Source organism: Tachypleus tridentatus, chromosome 6 (genome assembly GCF_004210375.1).
Source record: "Tachypleus tridentatus isolate NWPU-2018 chromosome 6, ASM421037v1, whole genome shotgun sequence".
In the NCBI taxonomy this organism is placed as follows: domain Eukaryota; kingdom Metazoa; phylum Arthropoda; class Merostomata; order Xiphosura; family Limulidae; genus Tachypleus; species Tachypleus tridentatus.
This window is the reverse complement of record NC_134830.1, coordinates 148,655,037-148,682,056: the sequence shown is the minus strand read 5'-3', so window position 1 is coordinate 148,682,056 and position 27,020 is coordinate 148,655,037. Positions and strand designations below refer to the sequence as shown.

The window sequence follows — 27,020 nt, the reverse complement described above, 5'->3', positions numbered from 1 at the left end:
GTTGTTCATGAAACCAGTTGAACAAAAAATCTACAACAATTTTCTATTTTCCCGAGCCCTATATTATCTGATTTCAGATAAAAGACGAATCCATAACAGCCTCTAACGGACAGTAGGTGTACTAATAATGAGTTAGGTATCAAACAGCACAGCTAGTATCCAATGTGTCGTTCTATGCTTAACAAGAAACGAGCAAACCTGTTTAAATTTGAGTTTTCCTAGTAGTACTGCTGCAATGTGGTCTCTTATTTCTTCACCCTCCTGTTACCTCTGCATTTCTACATCATTATTCTACTGTTTAACGGGTTTCATTTCTTATTCTAACTGGTTTCGTTTGTTATTCTAGTCCTTTGGATTGTTTTAGGTGTAACTTATTATTTAGAATGTCCAGCTATGCATCAGAAAGTCCAAGATTCGAGTCGCGATATGCCAAATTGAACATAATCCACAAGTCCGGCGTTATAATAGAAACAGTCATCACCGCTTTCCGAATAAGAGTAACCATGTACACAGCCAGAGCTAATTACGTGTCGTCCTCCCTCTGATCAGCAGCTCTGAGTTAGGGGCTACTATGCCCGTGAAGCCTACATTTATCATAAGCGAAAATTCGGATTGTTAATTTTTCAAATCATTTTTAGTACAAGCTACGTAACAAACATATTCATACTACATATAAACACATTGTATAAATATTGTTCAACAACCATTACCACATATCGTGTTATTGTCGCACAGAAACCTTCAAAACGATAACAACAACCAATCGGATTAATTCTTGAACGGTTAGAGTCTTGACGAAAAAAAAAACAGTTTGGTCACAACTGTGTCCAAAACAGAACCCTGTGTAAAAGTAGCCGGTCTTACCCATTGGACAAATTGGACAATTGCCCGGGGCTCCAGAATTATCAAGACCGCTCCTGTCGGTAAATATTAAACTCTGTTTATCTGATTAAACGTAACACCTACATAAGAGTGTCGAAACTCTGTCCAGCGTGCATCGTACCCCGCACTATAGCCTTACTATAAGTTCTCAAGATTATCGCTTATTCACCAAGAGTAGTGGAGATACTTTAAACTGTATGATTGAAATTTATTACTGGACTACTGCTTATTATTACTATTATTAGTTTTATTACTGGACTACTGCTTATTATTACTATTATTAGTTTTATTACTGGACTACTGCTTATTATTACTATTATTAGTGTTATTACTGGACTACTGCTTATTATTACTATTATTAGTTTTATTACTGGACTACTGCTTATTATTACTATTATTAGTGTTATTACTGGACTACTGCATATTATTACTATTATTAGTGTTATTACTGGACTACTGCTTATTATTACTATTATTAGTTTTATTACTGGACTACTGCTTATTATTACTATTATTAGTGTTATTACTGGACTACTGCTTATTATTACTATTATTAGTTTTATTACTGGACTACTGCTTATTATTACTATTATTAGTTTTATTACTGGACTACTGCTTATTATTACTATTATTAGTTTTATTACTGGACTACTGCTTATTATTACTATTATTAGTGTTATTACTGGACTACTGCTTATTATTACTATTATTAGTGTTATTACTGGACTACTGCTTATTATTACTATTATTAGTGTTATTACTGGACTACTGCTTATTATTACTATTATTAGTGTTATTACTGGACTACTGCTTATTATTACTATTATTAGTTTTATTACTGGACTACTGCTTATTATTACTATTATTAGTGTTATTACTGGACTACTGCTTATTATTACTATTATTAGTTTTATTACTGGACTACTGCTTATTATTACTATTATTAGTGTTATTACTGGACTACTGCTTGTTATTACTATTATTAGTTTTATTACTGGACTACTGCTTGTTATTACTATTATTAGTTTTATTACTGGACTACTGCTTGTTATTACTATTATTAGTGTTATTACTGGACTACTGCTTGTTATTACTATTATTAGTTTTATTACTGGACTACTGCTTATTATTACTATTATTAGTGTTATTACTGGACTACTGCTTATTATTACTATTATTAGTGTTATTACTGGACTACTGCTTATTATTACTATTATTAGTTTTATTACTGGACTACTGCTTATTATTACTATTATTAGTGTTATTACTGGACTACTGCTTATTATTACTATTATTAGTGTTATTACTGGACTACTGCTTATTATTACTATTATTAGTGTTATTACTGGACTACTGCTTATTATTACTATTATTAGTTTTATTACTGGACTACTGCTTATTATTACTATTATTAGTTTTATTACTGGACTACTGCTTATTATTACTATTATTAGTTTTATTACTGGACTACTGCTTATTATTACTATTATTAGTTTTATTACTGGACTACTGCTTATTATTACTATTATTAGTTTTATTACTGGACTACTGCTTATTATTACTATTATTAGTTTTATTACTGGACTACTGCTTATTATTACTATTATTAGTTTTATTACTGGACTACTGCTTATTATTACTATTATTAGTGTTATTACTGGACTACTGCTTATTATTACTATTATTAGTTTTATTACTGGACTACTGCTTATTATTACTATTATTAGTTTTATTACTGGACTACTGCTTATTATTACTATTATTAGTGTTATTACTGGACTACTGCTTATTATTACTATTATTAGTTTTATTACTGGACTACTGCTTATTATTACTATTATTAGTTTTATTACTGGACTACTGCTTATTATTACTATTATTAGTGTTATTACTGGACTACTGCTTATTATTACTATTATTAGTTTTATTACTGGACTACTGCTTATTATTACTATTATTAGTGTTATTACTGGACTACTGCTTATTATTACTATTATTAGTGTTATTACTGGACTACTGCTTATTATTACTATTATTAGTTTTATTACTGGACTACTGCTTATTATTACTATTATTAGTTTTATTACTGGACTACTGCTTATTATTACTATTATTAGTTTTATTACTGGACTACTGCTTATTATTACTATTATTAGTTTTATTACTGGACTACTGCTTATTATTACTATTATTAGTGTTATTACTGGACTACTGCTTATTATTACTATTATTAGTGTTATTACTGGACTACTGCTTATTATTACTATTATTAGTGTTATTACTGGACTACTGCTTATTATTACTATTATTAGTGTTATTACTGGACTACTGCTTATTATTACTATTATTAGTGTTATTACTGGACTACTGCTTATTATTACTATTATTAGTGTTATTACTGGACTACTGCTTATTATTACTATTATTAGTTTTATTACTGGACTACTGCTTATTATTACTATTATTAGTGTTATTACTGGACTACTGCTTATTATTACTATTATTAGTTTTATTACTGGACTACTGCTTATTATTACTATTATTAGTTTTATTACTGGACTACTGCTTATTATTACTATTATTAGTGTTATTACTGGACTACTGCTTATTATTACTATTATTAGTTTTATTACTGGACTACTGCTTATTATTACTATTATTAGTGTTATTACTGGACTACTGCTTATTATTACTATTATTAGTGTTATTACTGGACTACTGCTTATTATTACTATTATTAGTTTTATTACTGGACTACTGCTTATTATTACTATTATTAGTGTTATTACTGGACTACTGCTTATTATTACTATTATTAGTTTTATTACTGGACTACTGCTTATTATTACTATTATTAGTGTTATTACTGGACTACTGCTTATTATTACTATTATTAGTGTTATTACTGGACTACTGCTTATTATTACTATTATTAGTTTTATTACTGGACTACTGCTTATTATTACTATTATTAGTTTTATTACTGGACTACTGCTTATTATTACTATTATTAGTTTTATTACTGGACTACTGCTTATTATTACTATTATTAGTTTTATTACTGGACTACTGCTTATTATTACTATTATTAGTGTTATTACTGGACTACTGCTTATTATTACTATTATTAGTGTTATTACTGGACTACTGCTTATTATTACTATTATTAGTGTTATTACTGGACTACTGCTTATTATTACTATTATTAGTTTTATTACTGGACTACTGCTTATTATTACTATTATTAGTGTTATTACTGGACTACTGCTTGTTATTACTATTATTAGTGTTATTACTGGACTACTGCTTATTATTACTATTATTAGTTTTATTACTGGACTACTGCTTGTTATTACTATTATTAGTGTTATTACTGGACTACTGCTTATTATTACTATTATTAGTTTTATTACTGGACTACTGCTTATTATTACTATTATTAGTTTTATTACTGAACTACTGCTTATTATTACTATTATTAGTTTTATTACTGGACTACTGCTTATTATTACTATTATTAGTTTTATTACTGAACTACTGCTTATTATTACCATTATTAGTGTTATTACTGGACTACTGCTTATTATTACTATTATTAGTGTTATTACTGGACTACTGCTTATTATTACTATTATTAGTTTTATTACTGAACTACTGCTTATTATTACTATTATTAGTTTTATTACTGGACTACTGCTTATTATTACTATTATTAGTGTTATTACTGGACTACTGCTTATTATTACTATTATTAGTGTTATTACTGGACTACTGCTTATTATTACTATTATTAGTGTTATTACTGGACTACTGCTTATTATTACTATTATTAGTTTTATTACTGGACTACTGCTTATTATTACTATTATTAGTGTTATTACTGGACTACTGCTTATTATTACTATTATTAGTTTTATTACTGGACTACTGCTTATTATTACTATTATTAGTTTTATTACTGGACTACTGCTTATTATTACTATTATTAGTTTTATTACTGGACTACTGCTTATTATTACTATTATTAGTTTTATTACTGGACTACTGCTTATTATTACTATTATTAGTTTTATTACTGGACTACTGCTTATTATTACTATTATTAGTGTTATTACTGGACTACTGCTTATTATTACTATTATTAGTGTTATTACTGGACTACTGCTTATTATTACTATTATTAGTTTTATTACTGGACTACTGCTTATTATTACTATTATTAGTGTTATTACTGGACTACTGCTTATTATTACTATTATTAGTTTTATTACTGGACTACTGCTTATTATTACTATTATTAGTGTTATTACTGGACTACTGCTTGTTATTACTATTATTAGTGTTATTACTGGACTACTGCTTATTATTACTATTATTAGTGTTATTACTGGACTACTGCTTATTATTACTATTATTAGTGTTATTACTGGACTACTGCTTATTATTACTATTATTAGTTTTATTACTGGACTACTGCTTATTATTACTATTATTAGTTTTATTACTGGACTACTGCTTATTATTACTATTATTAGTGTTATTACTGGACTACTGCTTATTATTACTATTATTAGTTTTATTACTGGACTACTGCTTATTATTACTATTATTAGTTTTATTACTGGACTACTGCTTATTATTACTATTATTAGTTTTATTACTGGACTACTGCTTATTATTACTATTATTAGTGTTATTACTGGACTACAACTTATTATTACTATTATTAGTGTTATTACTGGACTACTGCTTATTATTACTATTATTAGTTTTATTACTGGACTACTGCTTATTATTACTATTATTAGTTTTATTACTGGACTACTGCTTATTATTACTATTATTAGTGTTATTACTGGACTACTGCTTATTATTACTATTATTAGTGTTATTACTGGACTACTGCTTATTATTACTATTATTAGTTTTATTACTGGACTACTGCTTATTATTACTATTATTAGTGTTATTACTGGACTACTGCTTATTATTACTATTATTAGTGTTATTACTGGACTACTGCTTATTATTACTATTATTAGTTTTATTACTGGACTACTGCTTATTATTACTATTATTAGTTTTATTACTGGACTACTGCTTATTATTACTATTATTAGTTTTATTACTGGACTACTGCTTATTATTACTATTATTAGTTTTATTACTGGACTACTGCTTATTATTACTATTATTAGTGTTATTACTGGACTACTGCTTATTATTACTATTATTAGTTTTATTACTGGACTACTGCTTATTATTACTATTATTAGTGTTATTACTGGACTACTGCTTATTATTACTATTATTAGTGTTATTACTGGACTACTGCTTATTATTACTATTATTAGTGTTATTACTGGACTACTGCTTATTATTACTATTATTAGTGTTATTACTGGACTACTGCTTATTATTACTATTATTAGTGTTATTACTGGACTACTGCTTATTATTACTATTATTAGTTTTATTACTGGACTACTGCTTATTATTACTATTATTAGTGTTATTACTGGACTACTGCTTATTATTACTATTATTAGTGTTATTACTGGACTACTGCTTATTATTACTATTATTAGTTTTATTACTGGACTACTGCTTATTATTACTATTATTAGTTTTATTACTGGACTACTGCTTATTATTACTATTATTAGTTTTATTACTGGACTACTGCTTATTATTACTATTATTAGTGTTATTACTGGACTACTGCTTATTATTACTATTATTAGTGTTATTACTGGACTACTGCTTATTATTACTATTATTAGTTTTATTACTGGACTACTGCTTATTATTACTATTATTAGTTTTATTACTGGACTACTGCTTATTATTACTATTATTAGTTTTATTACTGGACTACTGCTTATTATTACTATTATTAGTGTTATTACTGGACTACTGCTTATTATTACTATTATTAGTTTTATTACTGGACTACTGCTTATTATTACTATTATTAGTTTTATTACTGGACTACTGCTTATTATTACTATTATTAGTTTTATTACTGGACTACTGCTTATTATTACTATTATTAGTGTTATTACTGGACTACTGCTTATTATTACTATTATTAGTGTTATTACTGGACTACTGCTTATTATTACTATTATTAGTTTTATTACTGGACTACTGCTTATTATTACTATTATTAGTGTTATTACTGGACTACTGCTTATTATTACTATTATTAGTGTTATTACTGGACTACTGCTTATTATTACTATTATTACTTTTATTACTGGACTACTGCTTATTATTACTATTATTAGTGTTATTACTGGACTACTACTTATTATTACTATTATTAGTTTTATTACTGGACTACTGCTTATTATTACTATTATTAGTGTTATTACTGGACTACTGCTTGTTATTACTATTATTAGTGTTATTACTGGACTACTGCTTATTATTACTATTATTAGTGTTATTACTGGACTACTGCTTATTATTACTATTATTAGTGTTATTACTGGACTACTGCTTATTATTACCATTATTAGTTTTATTACTGGACTACTGCTTATTATTACCATTATTAGTTTTATTACTGGACTACTGCTTATTATTACTATTATTAGTGTTATTACTGGACTACTGCTTATTATTACTATTATTAGTTTTATTACTGGACTACTGCTTATTATTACTATTATTAGTTTTATTACTGGACTACTGCTTATTATTACTATTATTAGTTTTATTACTGGACTACTGCTTATTATTACTATTATTAGTGTTATTACTGGACTACTGCTTATTATTACTATTATTAGTGTTATTACTGGACTACTGCTTATTATTACTATTATTAGTTTTATTACTGGACTACTGCTTATTATTACTATTATTAGTTTTATTACTGGACTACTGCTTATTATTACTATTATTAGTTTTATTACTGGACTACTGCTTATTATTACTATTATTAGTTTTATTACTGGACTACTGCTTATTATTACTATTATTAGTGTTATTACTGGACTACAACTTATTATTACTATTATTAGTGTTATTACTGGACTACTGCTTATTATTACTATTATTAGTTTTATTACTGGACTACTGCTTATTATTACTATTATTAGTGTTATTACTGGACTACTGCTTATTATTACTATTATTAGTGTTATTACTGGACTACTGCTTATTATTACTATTATTAGTTTTATTACTGAACTACTGCTTATTATTACTATTATTAATGTTATTACTGGACTACTGCTTATTATTACTATTATTAGTGTTATTACTGGACTACTGCTTATTATTACTATTATTAGTTTTATTACTGGACTACTGCTTATTATTACTATTATTAGTTTTATTACTGGACTACTGCTTATTATTACTATTATTAGTGTTATTACTGGACTACTGCTTATTATTACTATTATTAGTTTTATTACTGGACTACTGCTTATTATTACTATTATTAGTGTTATTACTGGACTACTGCTTATTATTACTATTATTAGTGTTATTACTGGACTACTGCTTATTATTACTATTATTAGTGTTATTACTGGACTACTGCTTATTATTACTATTATTAGTTTTATTACTGGACTACTGCTTATTATTACTATTATTAGTTTTATTACTGGACTACTGCTTATTATTACTATTATTAGTTTTGTTACTGGACTACTGCTTATTATTACTATTATTAGTTTTTGTTACTGGACTACTGCTTATTATTACTATTATTAGTGTTATTACTGGACTACTGCTTATTATTACTATTATTAGTGTTATTACTGGACTACTGCTTATTATTACTATTATTAGTGTTATTACTGGACTACTGCTTATTATTACTATTATTAGTGTTATTACTGGACTACTGCTTATTATTACTATTATTAGTGTTATTACTGGACTACTGCTTATTATTACTATTATTAGTTTTATTACTGGACTACTGCTTATTATTACTATTATTAGTTTTATTACTGGACTACTGCTTATTATTACTATTATTAGTTTTATTACTGGACTACTGCTTATTATTACTATTATTAGTTTTATTACTGGACTACTGCTTATTATTACTATTATTAGTGTTATTACTGGACTACTACTTATTATTACTATTATTAGTGTTATTACTGGACTACTGCTTATTATTACTATTATTAGTTTTATTACTGGACTACTGCTTATTATTACTATTATTAGTTTTATTACTGGACTACTGCTTATTATTACTATTATTAGTTTTATTACTGGACTATTGCTTATTATTACTATTATTAGTTTTATTACTGGACTACTGCTTATTATTACTATTATTAGTGTTATTACTGGACTACTACTTATTATTACTATTATTAGTGTTATTACTGGACTACTGCTTATTATTACTATTATTAGTTTTATTACTGGACTACTGCTTATTATTACTATTATTAGTTTTATTACTGGACTACTGCTTATTATTACTATTATTAGTTTTATTACTGGACTACTGCTTATTATTACTATTATTAGTGTTATTACTGGACTACTGCTTATTATTACTATTATTAGTGTTATTACTGGACTACTGCTTATTATTACTATTATTAGTGTTATTACTGGACTACTGCTTATTATTACTATTATTAGTTTTATTACTGGACTACTGCTTATTATTACTATTATTAGTGTTATTACTGGACTACTGCTTATTATTACTATTATTAGTGTTATTACTGGACTACTGCTTATTATTACTATTATTAGTTTTATTACTGGACTACTGCTTATTATTACTATTATTAGTGTTATTACTGGACTACTACTTATTATTACTATTATTAGTGTTATTACTGGACTACTGCTTATTATTACTATTATTAGTTTTAGAGAAAAGAGACATACATTTCGATATCACGTAAAGTAACTACTTTCTTTAAAGTAGCAACATATCAGAATTCCAATTAAAGAATCCAGGTTAGGAATGTTTGTTTGGAATTTCGCGCAAAGCTACACGAAGGCTATCTGCGCTAGCCGTCCCTAATTTAGCAGTGTAAAACTAGAGGGAAGGCAGCTAGTCATCACCATTCACCGCCTACTCTAACGAATAGTGGAATTGACCGCACATTATAACGCCCCCACGACTGAAAGGGCGAGCATGTTTGGTATGACGGGGATTCGAACTCGCGACCCTCGGATTACGACTCAAGTGCCTCAACCACCTGGCCATGCCGAGAATGAAGCACAAACTAAACAATGGACTATCTATGGTCATCCCATCGTTGTGTATCGAAACCTGGTTTCTAGCTGAATGCCACTGGGGAGTTTCAGGTAATGAGCCTCGTGTTTCTGGATAATTACTAATCAAACATTCCCATGAACACTGAGTTCTGTTTGAGTGGATGTGGTCTGATAAGGCGTAAGACAAATATCATCCAAAGTACAACTCTGTACTGCAGTGGTAATTACACCTTTTACGCCCAACCTAAAGCCTGTACGTCACTGACATAATAATAAGGGTAAAACGATGGACCTTAAAATATTTTAAATGTAAATTCAACAAATTTTATTTTATCGAGAAGCTTCTTTAACCTTCATTACTGAGTAACCACTTAGTTGCGAAAAAATGAAAATGACAGAACCACACCCTTTGCCTATTCTACTTTATCTCAGCGCCATCTACAGATAACCTTTCCACGTGTAGGGGTAGCGTATAACTTGTAGATGTTTGGAGACTGCAAGAAAAGTCTAGGTAGTGACAACATAGACTGTATTAAAGGTCAAGGTTATTGCGACGTCCATCATGTCACACCCTGCGTTTTAAAGTACATTGCCGAAACAAACCAGAACTAATGATAAATTATAAGTCTGGAAAGACTTCGAGAGTAAACACGGTATTGAAATCGACCACCTTAATTACTAGCGCCATCAAAAGTGAGTATCCTTTGTTATGACGTAATACACATGTTTGGGCGTTTAAAGGTTCGTTCATTTGTTAAAAACATTCACGTCAACTAGCTAGACCTCTGGTTACAGAAGGTGACACATGTATTGTTTGAGCGAATACTTTATCAGGGTTTGTAGACGGCTTAAATACAAAACAAATGAACCTTTGCAATAACGTGTATAGGACATTAAAAAAACGAGGACTCATTGATAAAAAAAACACTTCTCAGGCACTGTAGGGCAAGATATTTTTTGGTGGGAGAAGATCAGTGTTATGGGAGACTTAGTCATTGTCGGCTGCATCTGGTACATCCAGAATACAGAGCTATGAGATCAAACGTCTAATCTTGTTATTTCTGTTCAAGCTGTAATATAAACGCTATTAAAACCTAACACTAAACAGTGATTATTCTGTATTAACGTTTAATAACCTATCATGGTTGTTATCTTACTGTTAAGACCTAGACGTCGCTGTGTTGTTGTTTCCATAACAACACACAGCAAGAAAAAACTAGGAGTATCTTTTATTACTAGCAGATATTCTGTGACACTGACAAAATAAAAAAAGCACTTTTATAGCATAAGGGAAGGAAGTGTAGGGCTTAAATCCACCTGGCCGCCCCACGTCACTCAAGGTTTGTTATAACAGTTATTGTACTTAGATTTATGTTTACATTCCTGTCCTAATTATTGAGCCTGGACTTATGTTCACATTCCTGTCCTGATTACTGAACCTAGACTTATGTTCACATTTTTGTTCTCATTATTGAACCTAGACTTATGTTCACATTCCTGTCCTCATCACTGAATCTGGACTTATGTTCACATTCCTGTCCTGATTATTGAATACAGACTTATGTTCACATTTTTGTTCTCATTATTGGATCTAGACTTATGTTCACATTCCTGTCCTGATTATTGAATACAGACTTATGTTCACATTTTTGTTCTCATTATTGGATCTAGACTTATGTTCACATTCCTGTCCTGATTATTGAATACAGACTTATGATCACATTTTTGTTCTCATTATTGGATCTAGACTTATGTTCACATTCCTGTCCTGATTATTGAATACAGAATTATGTTCACATTTTTGTTCTCATTATTGGATCTAGACTTATGTTCACATTCCTGTCCTGATTATTGAATACAGACTTATGTTCACATTTTTGTTCTCATTATTGGATCTAGACTTATGTTCACATTCCTGTCCTGATTATTGAATACAGACTTATGTTCACATTTTTGTTCTCATTATTGAATACAGACTTATGTTCACATTTTTGTTCTCATTATTGGATCTAGACTTATGTTCACATTCCTATCCTGCATGAATCACTTGAAGTACCTCTGCTAGATTAAAGATGACCCGGATGTACCTTAGAAGAATCCGTAATAACCAATGTGGTGCATACTGGAGGGACTTGCATATTTTTATAGAAGTTAAGAAAAAATTACCTTTATATTCGAGATAAATATAAGAATATCAATCAGTTATGCATATTAACCGTGAAGAAGCCGCAACGTTGGTTTTAAATAAAACTATATTCTTTTATATTTATCTGGAGTGTAATTTTTTTTTCTTAACTTTTAACCAATGATTTATTAATACCGAAAAGGAACCGACGTAGAAATGGACAAACGTACACGGAAGCTAAGCCTTGCGCTGAAACCCTAAAAGTCGCGCGATACCATAAAAATAAGCCTCATAATTAATTATAATTCCACCCACCTCAACACACAGAAGTATTTCTCATCAAACATGGACAGCCAAAATCTATAGTCAGGAAAATCACTTTGACATACAGATGGCTGTGGGCGCATGCTTACAAATCGTTTTCAATCAGTTCATAGGCTTTGACCTGATTGGCTGTACGCACAACTTTAGCGATGACGTAAAATTTTGTTTTATTTTCTCAGGGTCAAAAGTTTAAGATTTACATGAACTACCAGCATAGGTAGGTGTTTTTCCCAGAAACGAGACAGAGGTTTTATAAATGTTAAAGATGGAGAAAGAATATACATAGTATCAGAGTGTGTTATTTCGTTCTAAAGTGTACGATATTATTTTCAGCTTCCATTTTATTCCATTAGAAAATGAACTTTTATTAAAATCACAAACTCTCTCTTTGAAGTATTACTTGACATTTGGTCTGGACAGGTGGTTAGGGCGCTCGACTCGTAATAGGAGAGTTGCGAGTCCGAATCCCCCTCAAACATACTCGTCCAGAGAGATGCTATTATCTTATGATAAATCCCTCTGGTCATTAGTAAAAGAGTAGCCCAAGAGTTAGTGATGACGATCTGCTTTCCTTCTAGTCTACCACTACTAAATTTTCCCTCGGTGGACTCAGCAGATAGCCCGGTCTAGTTTGATCTGAATTTCTCACAAAGCTATACGAGGGTTATCTGCTCTAGCCGTCCCTAATTTAATCAGTGATGTCGAGAAAACCCACTTGTAAACAAAAATATATATGTAAAAACGGCTTGTAAAATATTTTCTCAAACCAAACGAGCCGTTTCTACATATATATTCGTCCCTAATTTAGCAGTGTAAGACGAGATAGAAGGCAGCTAGTCATCACCACCCACCACCAACTCTTGGACTACTCTTTTACCAACGAATAGTGGGATTGACTGTAACATTATAACGCCCCACGGCTGAAAGGGTGAGCATGTTTGGTGTGACGGGAATTCGAACCCGCGACCGCCTGATTACTAGTCGAGTGCCTTAACCACCTAGCCATACCGGATCGCCCGATGTGGTTTTGCTGTAAGAAGACACACACATTGCTAAATCAGGAATGATCAGAGCAGAGAGCCATTGTGTGACTTTTCGCGAAATCAGACCAAACTTTTCAGTGATTTTTTATTTTTCAATCAGTGCTGATAATGATATGTTTCTCATGACACTTCCAAATGTCTGAGAAATAAAGTTATAATTACGGCTAAATGGCACTGGTGCTATAACTCTTGACAAACGTAACGTAGGCCTTTTTTTTCATTAAGCACGTTTATCGCATAACTTAGTTTAATAAAATGTAATAGTGCAATAGCAACTTAAATCTTTAAGTTTCAACATATCTACTGATCTTATACTATCTGGTGTCAGAGAGTAAAATGTGTTATATAAAACTATATATTTTGCTTGTTGTATTTGAAACATATTTATCAATTACACAGACTGTCGTTAAAATTAACAACTATCACGACAAGTTATCTGCAGAGATATAAGCAAGTCAATATTTGATATAAAAGTTCACTGAGACACCAACGACAAGCGCCACATAAAAGCCATTCGAAATTTTACAATACGGAGCGTTGTATATCAGGACGGCTGGTATGGGTATTAACACTTTTACTAATAAAGCAGAAGACAACGTTTCGACCTTCTTAGGTCATCTTCAGGTTAACAGGTCAGTAAAAGTATTAATATCCATACCAGCTCTCCTAAGATACATTTTTACTTCAAGTGTGTTTCTCGTCATGAATCTCGAGCGTTATTTCTCTGCTTTTGAAATCAATGTTTCTTTTAAACAGGAAACATGAATCACTTTTATAAGTATTTAGTCAATAATAATAATACAAGTGTAATAATTGGTTGATATTAGAGACATTATTATATGTAAGCAAACCTTACGAGTGCATGTAGGCCTCACGCTTCAGAAACCCTTTAAAATAAACTAATATATTCGTATAGGCAATAATGTTGTTGTTTTAAGTTTAAAACATTCACAACGTACATCACATACTGTCTTAAGCAACATTTGTGCTGCCTTTTTTAGCTAGTTTTTATTGTAATTTTAGGTTACGCTTACGATGAAGTCTTACCGCGCTTCGTAATGATTCGAGTTGTTACTAAGCGACAAATACAGCATTCCAACCAATAAAAGTGTATCTCGGCCCTGTACAACGAATACCTTATTTAACGTAGATCAAAAGAGCCGCATTAAAAAGATACGCATAAACAACGCCACATAAATTAATTCTATTTAAATTTTATTATTATCAGCGTATATTTAAGGTCATTTAAAGTCATGTAATAAAAATACACTTATCCCGTGAAATCTTTTTTATTCCGTAATCTATAAATAGCACTACTATCGATGTTATATTATTAAATTTTATATACGTGTCATAGCTTATGAAGTTATAGGATTCAGTTTATTTCTCTCATGTTTACTTCACGAATTGGAAATATTTACATTAGTTCTTTTGACAACATACATTCAACGTGATAGTTTAATAATACAAAATTATGTTACGTAGACATAACTTTAAACAAGATTACGTCATAAATAAAAAATTTTTATTTAGTAATAAAACTGAAAGATGAATAATGATTCGCTTTCCAGTATCGTATTTTAATATCTAATATCTGTAAACGATATACCAACCTTAATCTACTGAAAATAAAGAAAAAATACGAAAATAAAAGAAAAGAATTATTACTGATAAGATAAAGAAAAACATGTAAGTTCGAGCCAATAAAGATACATTAACCGACAAGTAATAATAAACAGTATTTTGCAATTTACGATAGATAGGTACATTGTAACTCTTTCCTTTTGGGCCAGACCTTTAACCGTTCATGGATGTATAATGGTCAAGTTTAAATTGTGCATAATGCCATATCACTTTTGCTTTTCTGAGAAATTACCATTTTCTTTGCAACTTTGATGAAGGTAAATCGTTTTTGTATCGAAGAATTTATGAATGTTGAAAATGTTCTGATCTATTTCGTCAGCATAAAACAGGATGTCTTCAAATCCAGTAATTTCTTATTTACTGGATTGAATTGCAAAATATTTTATTCATTAGGCTTAATTATAAAGTTCACTGCAGATAGGTGTGACAGTAATTTGTCGTTTGTGTATAGAGCAGTGGTTCTTAACCTTTTTCAGTGTTTGCACCCCTTTCAAATCAGTAATCATTTCTCGCACCCCCTGGAGAAATATAAAGCATACTCTTATGTAAAAATATAGATTTGCTTTAATTATTCATGGGTATCCTTGCACCCCTTGGGAATCATCTTCGCACCCCTGGTTAAGAACCCCTGGTATAGAGGATCTATTGACGAACGTTATGATTGGGATTGGAAATGTTAGAACTGTAAAACACTGACAAAACCAACACGCAGTACAATGTTGTAGATTTAGCAAATGTTCGTAACTACTGTAATATCATGACAGCTACAGAAAACAGATAAAAAGTATAACTAAATATGCTGTGGTACCGTGAAAAGGTACGGTGTTTTGAATAAAAGATAAAACGGTTGTTAGAGAGGGCCAGCTGGAGATGAACATTTCTTTGAACATGTTAATGAAGTGGAAAAGGCAGACGAAAAAAAAACAGAGTAGCAGTTTTTGGCATAATGCAGAATAAGTAATCAATAACTGCGTTAAAAAACACAACTAAAATGCCTTCAATTTATTAGGGGGTAGAAGGCACGTGCGTGCGAGAACAAGCGACTGAACGAAACAAATCAAACACGAAATGAAGAAATCTTTACTATAACCATAGCAACACTATGTATTTATCTACATCGCGACCGATAACCATAGCAACTGTTTGTGGGTCAAGAATGTTCATATCTGTACAAAATTTATAGTATCACAGAAATTACTCGTTGGTTGAGAACGTGCGTATCTATAAGTCGGAAAGTACAAAACAGTTACCTATAAAGTACTGTAATAGACTGATAAATGTAACATCGATACGACTTTGTGATAGCCTGAATTTGTTAAGACTAAAATAACGTCTTTACCAACGAACTACCACTAATGTTAGGCATATATGTTTCCTAGTGACCTTCGTCTCTTGATCTTTAAATTACAGAATTTCATACCGTTCATTGCAGACGGGGCCCACATATTACACCATATTAAGTAATGTTTAGTTTTCACTTGTTACAATACTCAAATTAGAGAAACGACCATAAACAAAAAATCAGCGTTTGTTTCTTTTCTTATCAAGCACAAAGTGCTGAGTTCTGCCGATCGTTATTAGGCTTACTGCTAAGATACCGTCGAGAGAGGGAGTGAAATGACTAAACTGTCTTTGTAAATACATAGAGGGCGTTAATTGAAATACTGTTGGTATATTTATTTTATTTTATTCATATCTTATTAATATTTCATAAATAACAAATTTAGTGTATATATATTTAAGCATAAAACTACATACAAAGCTATCTACATCGTGCCCACCACGGATATTGACCCCAGATTTTTAACCTATAAATACTCAAGCTTACCGTTGAGCCACGGATGAGGACTTGGAACAAAGTGCTAAAAAAGCCGTTGTGGTAATCTTACGGTTAAGATTGAGTTCCCCAGAACAGCCGCTGGGAAAAGCCAAGTTGTTGTCATAGTGACTTTACATTGTTTCGTCAAGTTAAACCAGTTTTACCTCTAAGATGTACGACGTTCGTTGATCGATACTTTGTCATATCAAATCTCTTAAAAACTGCAAATTATTTTAATCACGTCTCTCCCTTCACTGACTGGCCTGGTGGTTAAGGCACTCGAATCGTAATCTTAGGGTCGCGGGTTCAAATCCCCGTCACGCCAAACATGCTTGCCCTTTCAGCTGTGGGGAGTTATAATGTGATGGTCACTCCCACTATTCATTGTCGGTGGACAGTGATGACTAGTTGCCTTCCCTCTAGTCTTACACTGCTAAATTAGGGGCGGCTAGCGCAGATAACCCTCGAGTAGCTTTGCGCGAAATAAAAAAAACTTTACTGACCACGTTCAAGTTACCAGTATGTAAAGTGTGTAACTTAGCTTACTTCTGCCTCGTGCCGCTGCCGAGAAGGCCTTTCCTTCGATACTGAAAGACTGGAACTGATTTACTACACATCAAAGTTCAACGTTCTTTTCGCAGTTGTCTTTGTGATGTCACCTAGCGACGACAAACAGGAGCCCCAACAATATTTATGGTGAACACTAGGTCCTTGTGGAAGTTAACAACAATGTAAACGAATAGATACACAAGCATCAACTTGTACTGCCGAGAATAAACAGAATTTACATCACAAATAATATTTATTTATGGTTGGCCTCACATGTAATTATTCTGTTTACATATGTGTAATATAAAACATGTTATAAAAACATTTAAAAATACATATCTAATAAAAATTAAGCATCCAAACATAACACGTATATTACTCCAATTAAAGTTGTTGTACTATTTTTATCGGGCTAGGCTGCATGTCGAAAGATCTAAGGTTCGACCTCGAGATATACTTGCCGAACACGCTTTGCACTTTCAACTGTTGAGGCGCTATAAGTGTCGCAGTCAAAATGCTACTATTCGATTAAGAGTAACTGTGTAGGCAGCGGGTTCCGCAACTTGATTGCTCTCCATTTGATTAACAATTCTGATTTAGGGGGAAGTTATGTCTGAATCTCGCTGCGGTTAAAATTAAAAATACTATACTTTTACTTTCTTATCTATTAACAGTGTACTTCATGATTTATCCCACATCGTGTCTCGTGATAAAAATTTTCTTTTTCAAGACTGCTCCATGTTTTAAGGCTAATCAACATGAGAAACAGGTTTCCAGAGCCTAGTTCCTTCACTACATATTACTAAACGTTCATACCTCTTTTTATTTACGCCTAGTTTGTCTGAAGATGTTTGTACCAATCGTGTATTAAAATTTAAGCAGTAGTACCTCAAGGAAATTCGTAACATTTTACATTCAAATACATATTACAGAAATGTAAAGCAAAGAAATCTTCTACAGTGACATGGAAAAAATAGAACATAGGAATGTCACTTGCAGTGGATGACATAATAACTTACAAGTTTGTAACAACAGTGTCGTCACCAGGTTCACACAGGCGCCTGCCAGGCAGTTTTCACTGCATGATTGTTTTTTATAAGTGAAGGTTCTAGAGAAATTCAACTCTCTTTCTTACTCTATTCATATTATTTCTTGAATATTCATATTCTTCCAGACACTAATAAACTTTTAATTTAAAATTTAGTTATTTCTCAAAAAATATAGGCCTATATCGACGTATTTAGTAAAGTAAAATAATGTTTGATTCCGGACATCTGTATACAGTAACTTCTAGCTTGACACGAAAACGCCCTCTACAAGGGATTATGACGTCACAAAAAATTTTCGGAGAGACGTAAAGCAACAAGTTATAGCTGCCTCCATGGTCACAAGTCTAATTGACAGACACCGTTTCGTTTTTCTAGGAACAAAAGCACATTAATTAGCACATGCACTAAGCCTAAATTACTTCGCAACATTAGCTCTTCTTCAACAGCAAAAATAGGGTTAGCAGACTGACAATCAAATAATCTGAACGAGTTCTCTCATAACGTTCAACGTAAAAGTTACAATGGAAATATGCGATCCCTAGTGGGGGAAAGAGTACGTAGGTAAATAAGTTGGAAGTACTTTCTACTTCTTGAAATTAAAAACAAATTACAAAATAGCGGATTGTGAATGACAGAAACAAGACTTCAGTGCTTCCTATGAGGGAACATAGACAACAGATTTCACTGAGAGTTATTGTTTGATCAAGTTTTTAAGACTGTTTGGACGATAGAGGGAGTTATATGCTTATCAGTTTTTAAAAATAAAAATATTACAATTCCGGTTCATTTCACTATAAAAATAGAATCCACTTCTCACGTTCTCGTTGAATTTAAGGAATACCACAGTCAAGAAACAATCTGCCGAACTATTTTTTTCTGCTGAACAACACAGTTCAACAGAGCCAAACTACACCCAGTAATGACGAGTTACATGATACACTAATTAACATTCTATTATCCTTATTGAGGCACCTTTTTAAAGACACTGTTTTAAAATGCTGACCTTTGTGGATGCTTGTAATAAACTGGAACTGAGGGTTTCAGTCCAAACATAACAACATTCCTAAGAACGTACCAGGCTATTTCTGTCTAGTGGATACAACTGTACGCAAGTCACAGTATTAGTATGTTTGTATCATTAACGCTTGTGTAAACGGAAAGTTGCACAATCGGCTAACTGCGCTCAGTGAATCACAGGAATATTACCCTTAATTTTACACTACAAGCCATCAAGCTTACCGTTCAGCCACTAGGGCTGCAGTCACACTGCTAAACAATATCTAGAAAGCAACAGTAATGGTTCACAAACAAGATATATTGTAGTCATGAAGCTTAATACCATGACAACAATGCCGCCACTAACAATAAAGAACTGGTAGTTCAAGAATTACATTACCCAAGATTCACAGGTAGCCCAGAAGCACTCGATCCCAGAACTGATTAAAATATTATAAATTCAGAAATTAAAATATTTCATAAGAATGTTTTTGAATGTCGCACAAAACTACACGAGAGCTATCTGCGCTAGCCGTACCTAATTTAGCAGTGTAAGACTAGAGGGAAGGCAGCTAGTCATCACCACCCACCGCCAACTCTTGGGCTACTCTTTTACCAACGAATAGTGGGATTGACCGAATATTATAACGCCCCCACGGCTGAAAGGGCGAACATGTTTGGTGTGACGGGAATTCGAACCCGCGACCCTCAGATTATAAGTCCAACGCCTTAACCCACCTGGCCATGCCGGGCCTACACACAAGAAAGGAAAACGATGGTTAGTAAAGATTACAAACCCTGATAATCCTTGGTCAACCTATCGATATCCATTTTGGAATCTTCTCATAGTGTGTTAATCTGGTCTACACCTTTCTGTTGTCTAATTAGTATTCCAAATGTACAAACATAAAAGGGTGTCAATCGAGTCAAGTATACAAACAACGTGTAAGAAACACGTAAAAAGATATTTTAAGCGACTCTCCAGTGGTTCATTGATAAGTTTAAGTAACGCTAAAATCTGGGGTTCGGTTCCCTACGATGGACAGAGAGTCTGTTTGTGCAGTTCTGTACTAAATCAACATCTCTCAAGTGTTTTCAACAACGTATAATTATATAATACAAAGTTTGTCCTCAGTGGCTTCCCTTTTTGTACCAGCGTGTTAAACAAGTGTTTCCAGCATGGGGGTACGTCCCCTTTGTGGTGAGCCAAACATGACAGGGGGCCTGTCGGCCTTGGCTTTCTATATATCAGCTTATGAGGGATCTTCAAGTCCCGGGATTTGCACAAAAATTTTAGTTTCCATGGGACAAATACGCTCACACCTGCACCCTCGACTACGTGACGTGGATACTTACGTATACATGTGTGTGTGTGACGAGAATTGTATACAGTATGAATGAGGGGAGGCTGCTCGCATTATTCTGTCTGCTGAACTAAAATGTATCACGTGCTTACTGACCAGCCCAGCCCAGTGGTCAACGTGCCGGACTGTGCAGCTGAAGATCACGTGTACTTACCTTCAAGAAAATAAATCACTGAACAGAATGTATCACATGCTGACTGACCAGCCCAGCCCAGTGGTCAACGTGCCGGACTATGCAGCTGAAGATCACATGTACTTACCTTCAAGAAAATAAATCACTGAACCGAATGTATCACGTGCTGGACTGTGCAGCTGAAGATCACGTGCACTTACCTTCAAGAAAATAAATTACTTTCCTTACTTTATGGGCTATGGATGTATTATAGGAGTAATGGTCAAATCCCACTGTTCGGCATCTGAAATTTATATTTGGGATCTGAGAAGAAAAAACAACAACAAACATTTCTTCAGACAACAAAGCTGGAGTCCATTTAACAAGGTGGACAACCTATATGGACACGTTTGGACTCACTCAGGCAGTGTTTATATTCTCACTTGTTATCAGATGTTGATGTTTGTTAAAACTACAACGTTAATATCAGCTGTTCATCTGGCTACACCAGCTGTTTCTGTATTTCACCTTTACAATTTCATGTTACGAAGTCTTTTCTTGTTGCTGTTTTAACGCAAAGTTCCATAATGGGAGTATTTGCAATGTACTTGCGGAGGTCGGATCGCGAATTATTTCAAAACAAAACTAACTTTGAAGGACCTAACCGTACTGTTATTTCGAGGTAACGTAGAGGTTCCAATGTATAAGAAAGTATTTCATTAATGTAAATGACGAAAATGATTTTTGGTCTAAAAACGACATGCTATTGTTGTGGTAGTTATACATCTGATCACGTGTTTCGTGTATAGTAAAACGAAATCATGCTGTTTAAATTTTTTACGTTAAGTTTAATTTTCTGTTTAAATATGCTGTTTAAATAGTTCATGTCGCTTCGTTCCATCTATATTCTATTCATTCTGTTATTTAGATTGTACAATACCACGTATATTCTGTTTGTTTTTCACATAACTTTAAAAACAATAATATTACGTGTTTTCATCTGTTGATACCACGGTCTAAAAACGCTAATAATATACAGGGTGGCCCGTAAGTCCCTACCCATCCATATGTTATTATGTTATATTCAATTACGCATGTATTATAAATTTGTTTCTTTTTTTTTTCAGAGAAATATGGCCGATGTAAGCCCATTTACACTTGAAAATTTCTTACAGAACATGGCGTCGCATAATATTATGCAGCGAAAATGAGGGACAGCACACAGATACACTGGATACATAAGATATATGGATGGTAGGGACTTACGAGCCACCCTGTATATTTTACTTGTCTAAACTCTAACAATATCACATATCCTTTATTTGTTAGTATCTGTGTTTAAAAATTCCAACAATCTCACGTAGCCTCGACAATCACATACATCATTACCATAGTTTAATATATTATTTATAAAGTTCGATATGTGTTTAGATATGTGGTTAGTTTTAGTGAAGTAAAATAGTAAACTTCTTTGTGAAATCGAAAATTAAAACAGTTTCCTCCCAAAAAACAAATCTTCACTACAACTTCTGATATGGTGTAGTTTTATTTAGAAGTATTCTTATTCCTACTGATTTATTTAAATCACCAACGTACTTTTACACATCAGTAGCAAACGTTCAATTTTTTTTAGTTTTTCGAAGACTCGAATTAACATCTCTATAAGAATTAAACAATATATATCTATAAAATAGTTTGTTATAACCAAAAACAGGCCGAAACAAAACTAGCAAATAAAAACACGCTGCACTAATTGAAAAGATCCCAGGGTACAAGTTATTATTGTGCGGTGTTATTTATTTTTTAATTTATTTTTGTTTCGGCCTGTTTTTGGTTATAACAAAAAAATGTAATTAGTAAGAAGTTTGAATTTGCTGTTTTTAAGGCAGTCCTCCCTTTCGATTTTATTTACTTAAATCCATGAGTATTAATTTTCACTAATATATATATATATATATAATTTCCAATCAGATTCACGGTTTAAAAAAAAAAAAACTTTGCGGTTTCTTTTCTTTAGTGTCCGCCACCTGGTAGCAGAACATGAAATAAACTGCAGAGTGATTACGAAGCTGCTAACCCTAACGCCATATGATGCAGTGGCAATAAAACTTGAATCGTGTGCAGTGTATGTTCGCGAAGCCCATGCGCATTGAGCAAATATCGATTTCTAAACAAAACGCAGACCCCTCCCAAATGGAGCAAAGCCCAATCGATTTCAAGTGACGCCAGCACAACGATCTACTGAAGACCTAACGAATAATTAGTAATAAAAACACTAGTGGCATTTCTACGGGTCTTAATGCGGAAAATAAATACGCCTCAAATAAAGTCTATAAGTGTTTAAATAATAATATTCTTAAATAAGGGAATTTTGACTCAGTTGTTACTAACTGACGAAGGGACAGAAAAACTGACCATCAAAACCAGTAATCATAGTTAGGGCTAACACCAGTTACGTAAAGTGTACGAACTTTCAAAAACTGAAACCAACAGTTGCAAAGACTACCGCTGTCATGGCAATTAAATAACTTGCAACCAAAGCACACAATAATTAACAGCAGAACACAAAACCTAATGCTGTGTATTTATACTGTGACAACACAGAAAAAAATACTGTTACCGATTATTGCTTGTTTTCTTTCTTTTCTTTTTTTTTAAAGCAACAACTGACAACGTGCTTTCTAATACAACACCCATCGAACCACAGGAAGTGGATGGGAGTTTTCCTAAATTGTCCATATATCAACGCTTCACAAATCATCTACAAAATCACACAAATCACCCAAATATCATAACTAAAACAATCTTACAGTTACACTTGTAACGTAAAAAAATAAATAAATAAAGATGCCATAACAGAACTTTGGAAGATGTGAGTTTCTACTGACAATTCAGTGTGAAGACACAGGAACCTTTAACCAGGTTACCTGGAGTTTCTCTTTCAGTTTTTCGTGGTGGTGGTTACTTAGTGGCCAATGTTACGCAGAACATTCGAGTACTGAAGGCGCTGTATACGTATATAAAGATTCTCACGCTCTTTATATATCTAACATTGTACAGTTTTAGGGTTAACTAGATCTTTGACACCAAAAGTTATAAAGCACTTCCTGGAGACGGAAGGATTAGGATAGAGGTGGTAGCTGTATGAAAATAAAACTGATGCTAGGCAGGTTTGTGGGTTAACCTTAAAACCTGGGCTTACAAGGAAATTGCCCTTGGAACGTGCAGATACTGAGATGACCAGCAAATCAACTAAGCGATAATTAATATTACGGAGAGAACACGACATAGTTATGTTTACATAGAACTAGGTACGCAAACGTTTTAAATGCCTTCGAAACAAAGAATCTCTTTATATTGCGTAGAGATCTCCTCTCCTACCCTCAAGAACGGAATGTTTGTGATTCACCCATTTCTCCGCACTCAGCTGTTCCCAAGAGGTGACAAACTCGACATAGGATACTACTAAGATCCCAGGGTATGCTTAGAATGGCAGCTAAAGTTTACTGGTACCAAATGAACGACATAACTCTGATTATCAGGTACAGCTAAGTTGTACCAGTATCAGCCCTAAAGAAACTTACAAGTTTTACTGGTGATAACTTAGCAAAAAATTAGTTTATCAACAAACCACTTCAATATTGTCTTACGTGTTTACTAAATCTGTGTCAGATTTAGCTCTTTCAGAAAGTCGCAGAATTATTAATAAAAACGTTACACTATGTACAAGGAACACGGTTACTGAGAGTTTAGCCATGTAAACGCCACACCCAGGATCATGATGTAATTCACTGACGCTTATTTGAAACTGAAAAACTGAAGATTGCACACGACAGATGTGGAAGAAACGATAGGTGTTAGAAACGATTATACGTACAAACCACGCGATATGTTTCATTCTTAACTACGTTTATTTGCTGGCTGTGGAACTTTCTCTGTGTCTACGTTACGAGTCAACAAAAACACATGTATTACTTACCTGCTACTTTCAACACCGCCCGATCTGCAGTATCTAGCAGCAGAATACCCAGGGGCTTATCCCTCACCCACTCGGATAGGCTTTGCCCCAAATCCATTCGCTCGTGCAGAGAGAGTGAGAAGTACCATGCGGGATCGACCGGTGGGCGCGACGTCACTTTCTCTTTGGGCTTGACGGCCGAACCGTCTGGACAGGTACAATAGAATATTTTACTGGCGATAAGGGTCAACTCTGGACAAGCAGAAGTAAATACTTCAGTGTATTTTTTTCCAGCTTACGAACTGCTACTGACAGAAACTGAGTGTGAGAACTGCAAGTTAACCAGGGTTGACGTCGACGATTCAGCCGTCTGTTTACCCGCACGACGATCCGCAGCCAGGAAATATAGCTCGTGGGACAGCGGTCGACTGCAGCGCCCCTCCTCCGCTAGCGAGAGAAACGGGAAATGTTCCGCACTCAGGTTACTGATTTAGTTACTGTCAACCACGACGAACAAATGACAGTAAAATAATGTTTTTCTTAACAGAGTTAGTGTTTCTCGGAACAAAGTTTAAATCTGTATAGAACCCCGTCGTGACTGCGACAGTAATCTCATCTTTTTGAGATTACAAAAGATCCCTGTCGTAAAATAAATTACCGTTTTAGTGGTAAATCAACTAGCGACATCTAGCCATAACATTGAGAATTAAAATAGTTTATTACACTTACATCTCAGCGTTTAATTAAATAACTACGTTGTACGTCTGGAAAGTTCTGAAATTATCAAATGCAGGTCTCCCTACGTCAGTCACGGAGGGGGTAGGGTGGGGTGGGGGGAATAACACTGCAGCAGACCAAGTTTCACTGAAATCGAGAGAATACTACCAGGAGCACACAGAGGCTCAGATCCGAACGACCCCCACTATATCACTCTCCATGGGGGAGCTTAAGAATATGTCAGGTTTAGTGACAACAGGTCCAGCGGTTCAAAAAATATACGCTGACAAATATTTATGAAATAATGGTCTACACAAGAAATCGGGAAGACAATGTCGACACGACCTCTAAGAAAAAAGAAACGAGTTAATTATACAAGCTGAGGAATAACATACATCAGGCGCTACTTCTAAATAACACTTATACAGTTATGCTACAACACCAGGATTCAGTCCTGAAAAGAAATCATTAAACCATTTTAAAACTATAAGTCCGAATACTCCTACTACTGTTACACATTTAACCTTCAAATAAACTATTATCATTTATCGACTACTGTTACACATTTACTCTTTAGTTAAACTAGTATTATTTATCTACTACTGTTACACATTTACTATTTAGTTAGACTATTATTGTTTATCTACTACTGTTAGACTATTATTGTTTATCTACTACTGTTACACATTTACGCTTTAGTTAGACTATTATTGTTTATCTACTGCTCTTACAGATTTACTCTTTGGTTAGACTATTATTGTTTATCTACTACTGTTACACATTTACTCTTTAGTTAGACTATTATTGTTTATCTACTACTGTTACACATTTACTCTTTAGTTAGACTATTATTGTTTATCTACTACTGTTACACATTTACGCTTGAGTTAGACTATTATTGTTTATCTACTACTGTTACACATTTACTCTTTGGTTAGACTATTATTGTTTATCTACTACTGTTACACATTTACTCTTTGGTTAGACTATTATTGTTTATCTACTACTGTTACACATTTACTCTTTAGTTAGACTATTATCGTTTATCTACTACTGTTACACATTTACTCTTGAGTTAGACTATTATTGTTTATCTACTACTGTTACACATTTACTCTTTGGTTAGACTATTATTGTTTATCTACTACTGTTACACATTTACTCTTTAGTTAGACTATTATTGTTTATCTACTACTGTTACACATTTACTCTTTGG

General features: G+C 32.5%; 1 protein-coding gene across 1 annotated transcript in view; it reads right to left on the bottom strand.

The window, feature by feature from the left end:
• Positions 1–25,714, bottom strand: part of LOC143251768 (plectin-like) — a 108,999-nt gene extending 83,285 nt beyond the window's left edge. The window contains exon 1 of the mRNA XM_076503011.1: positions 25,109–25,714. Within this exon, the coding sequence (XP_076359126.1) occupies positions 25,109–25,205 (97 nt within the window). The 5' untranslated portion in view covers positions 25,206–25,714. The remainder of the gene's footprint in view (positions 1–25,108) is intronic.
• Positions 25,715–27,020: the final 1,306 nt, after the last annotated feature.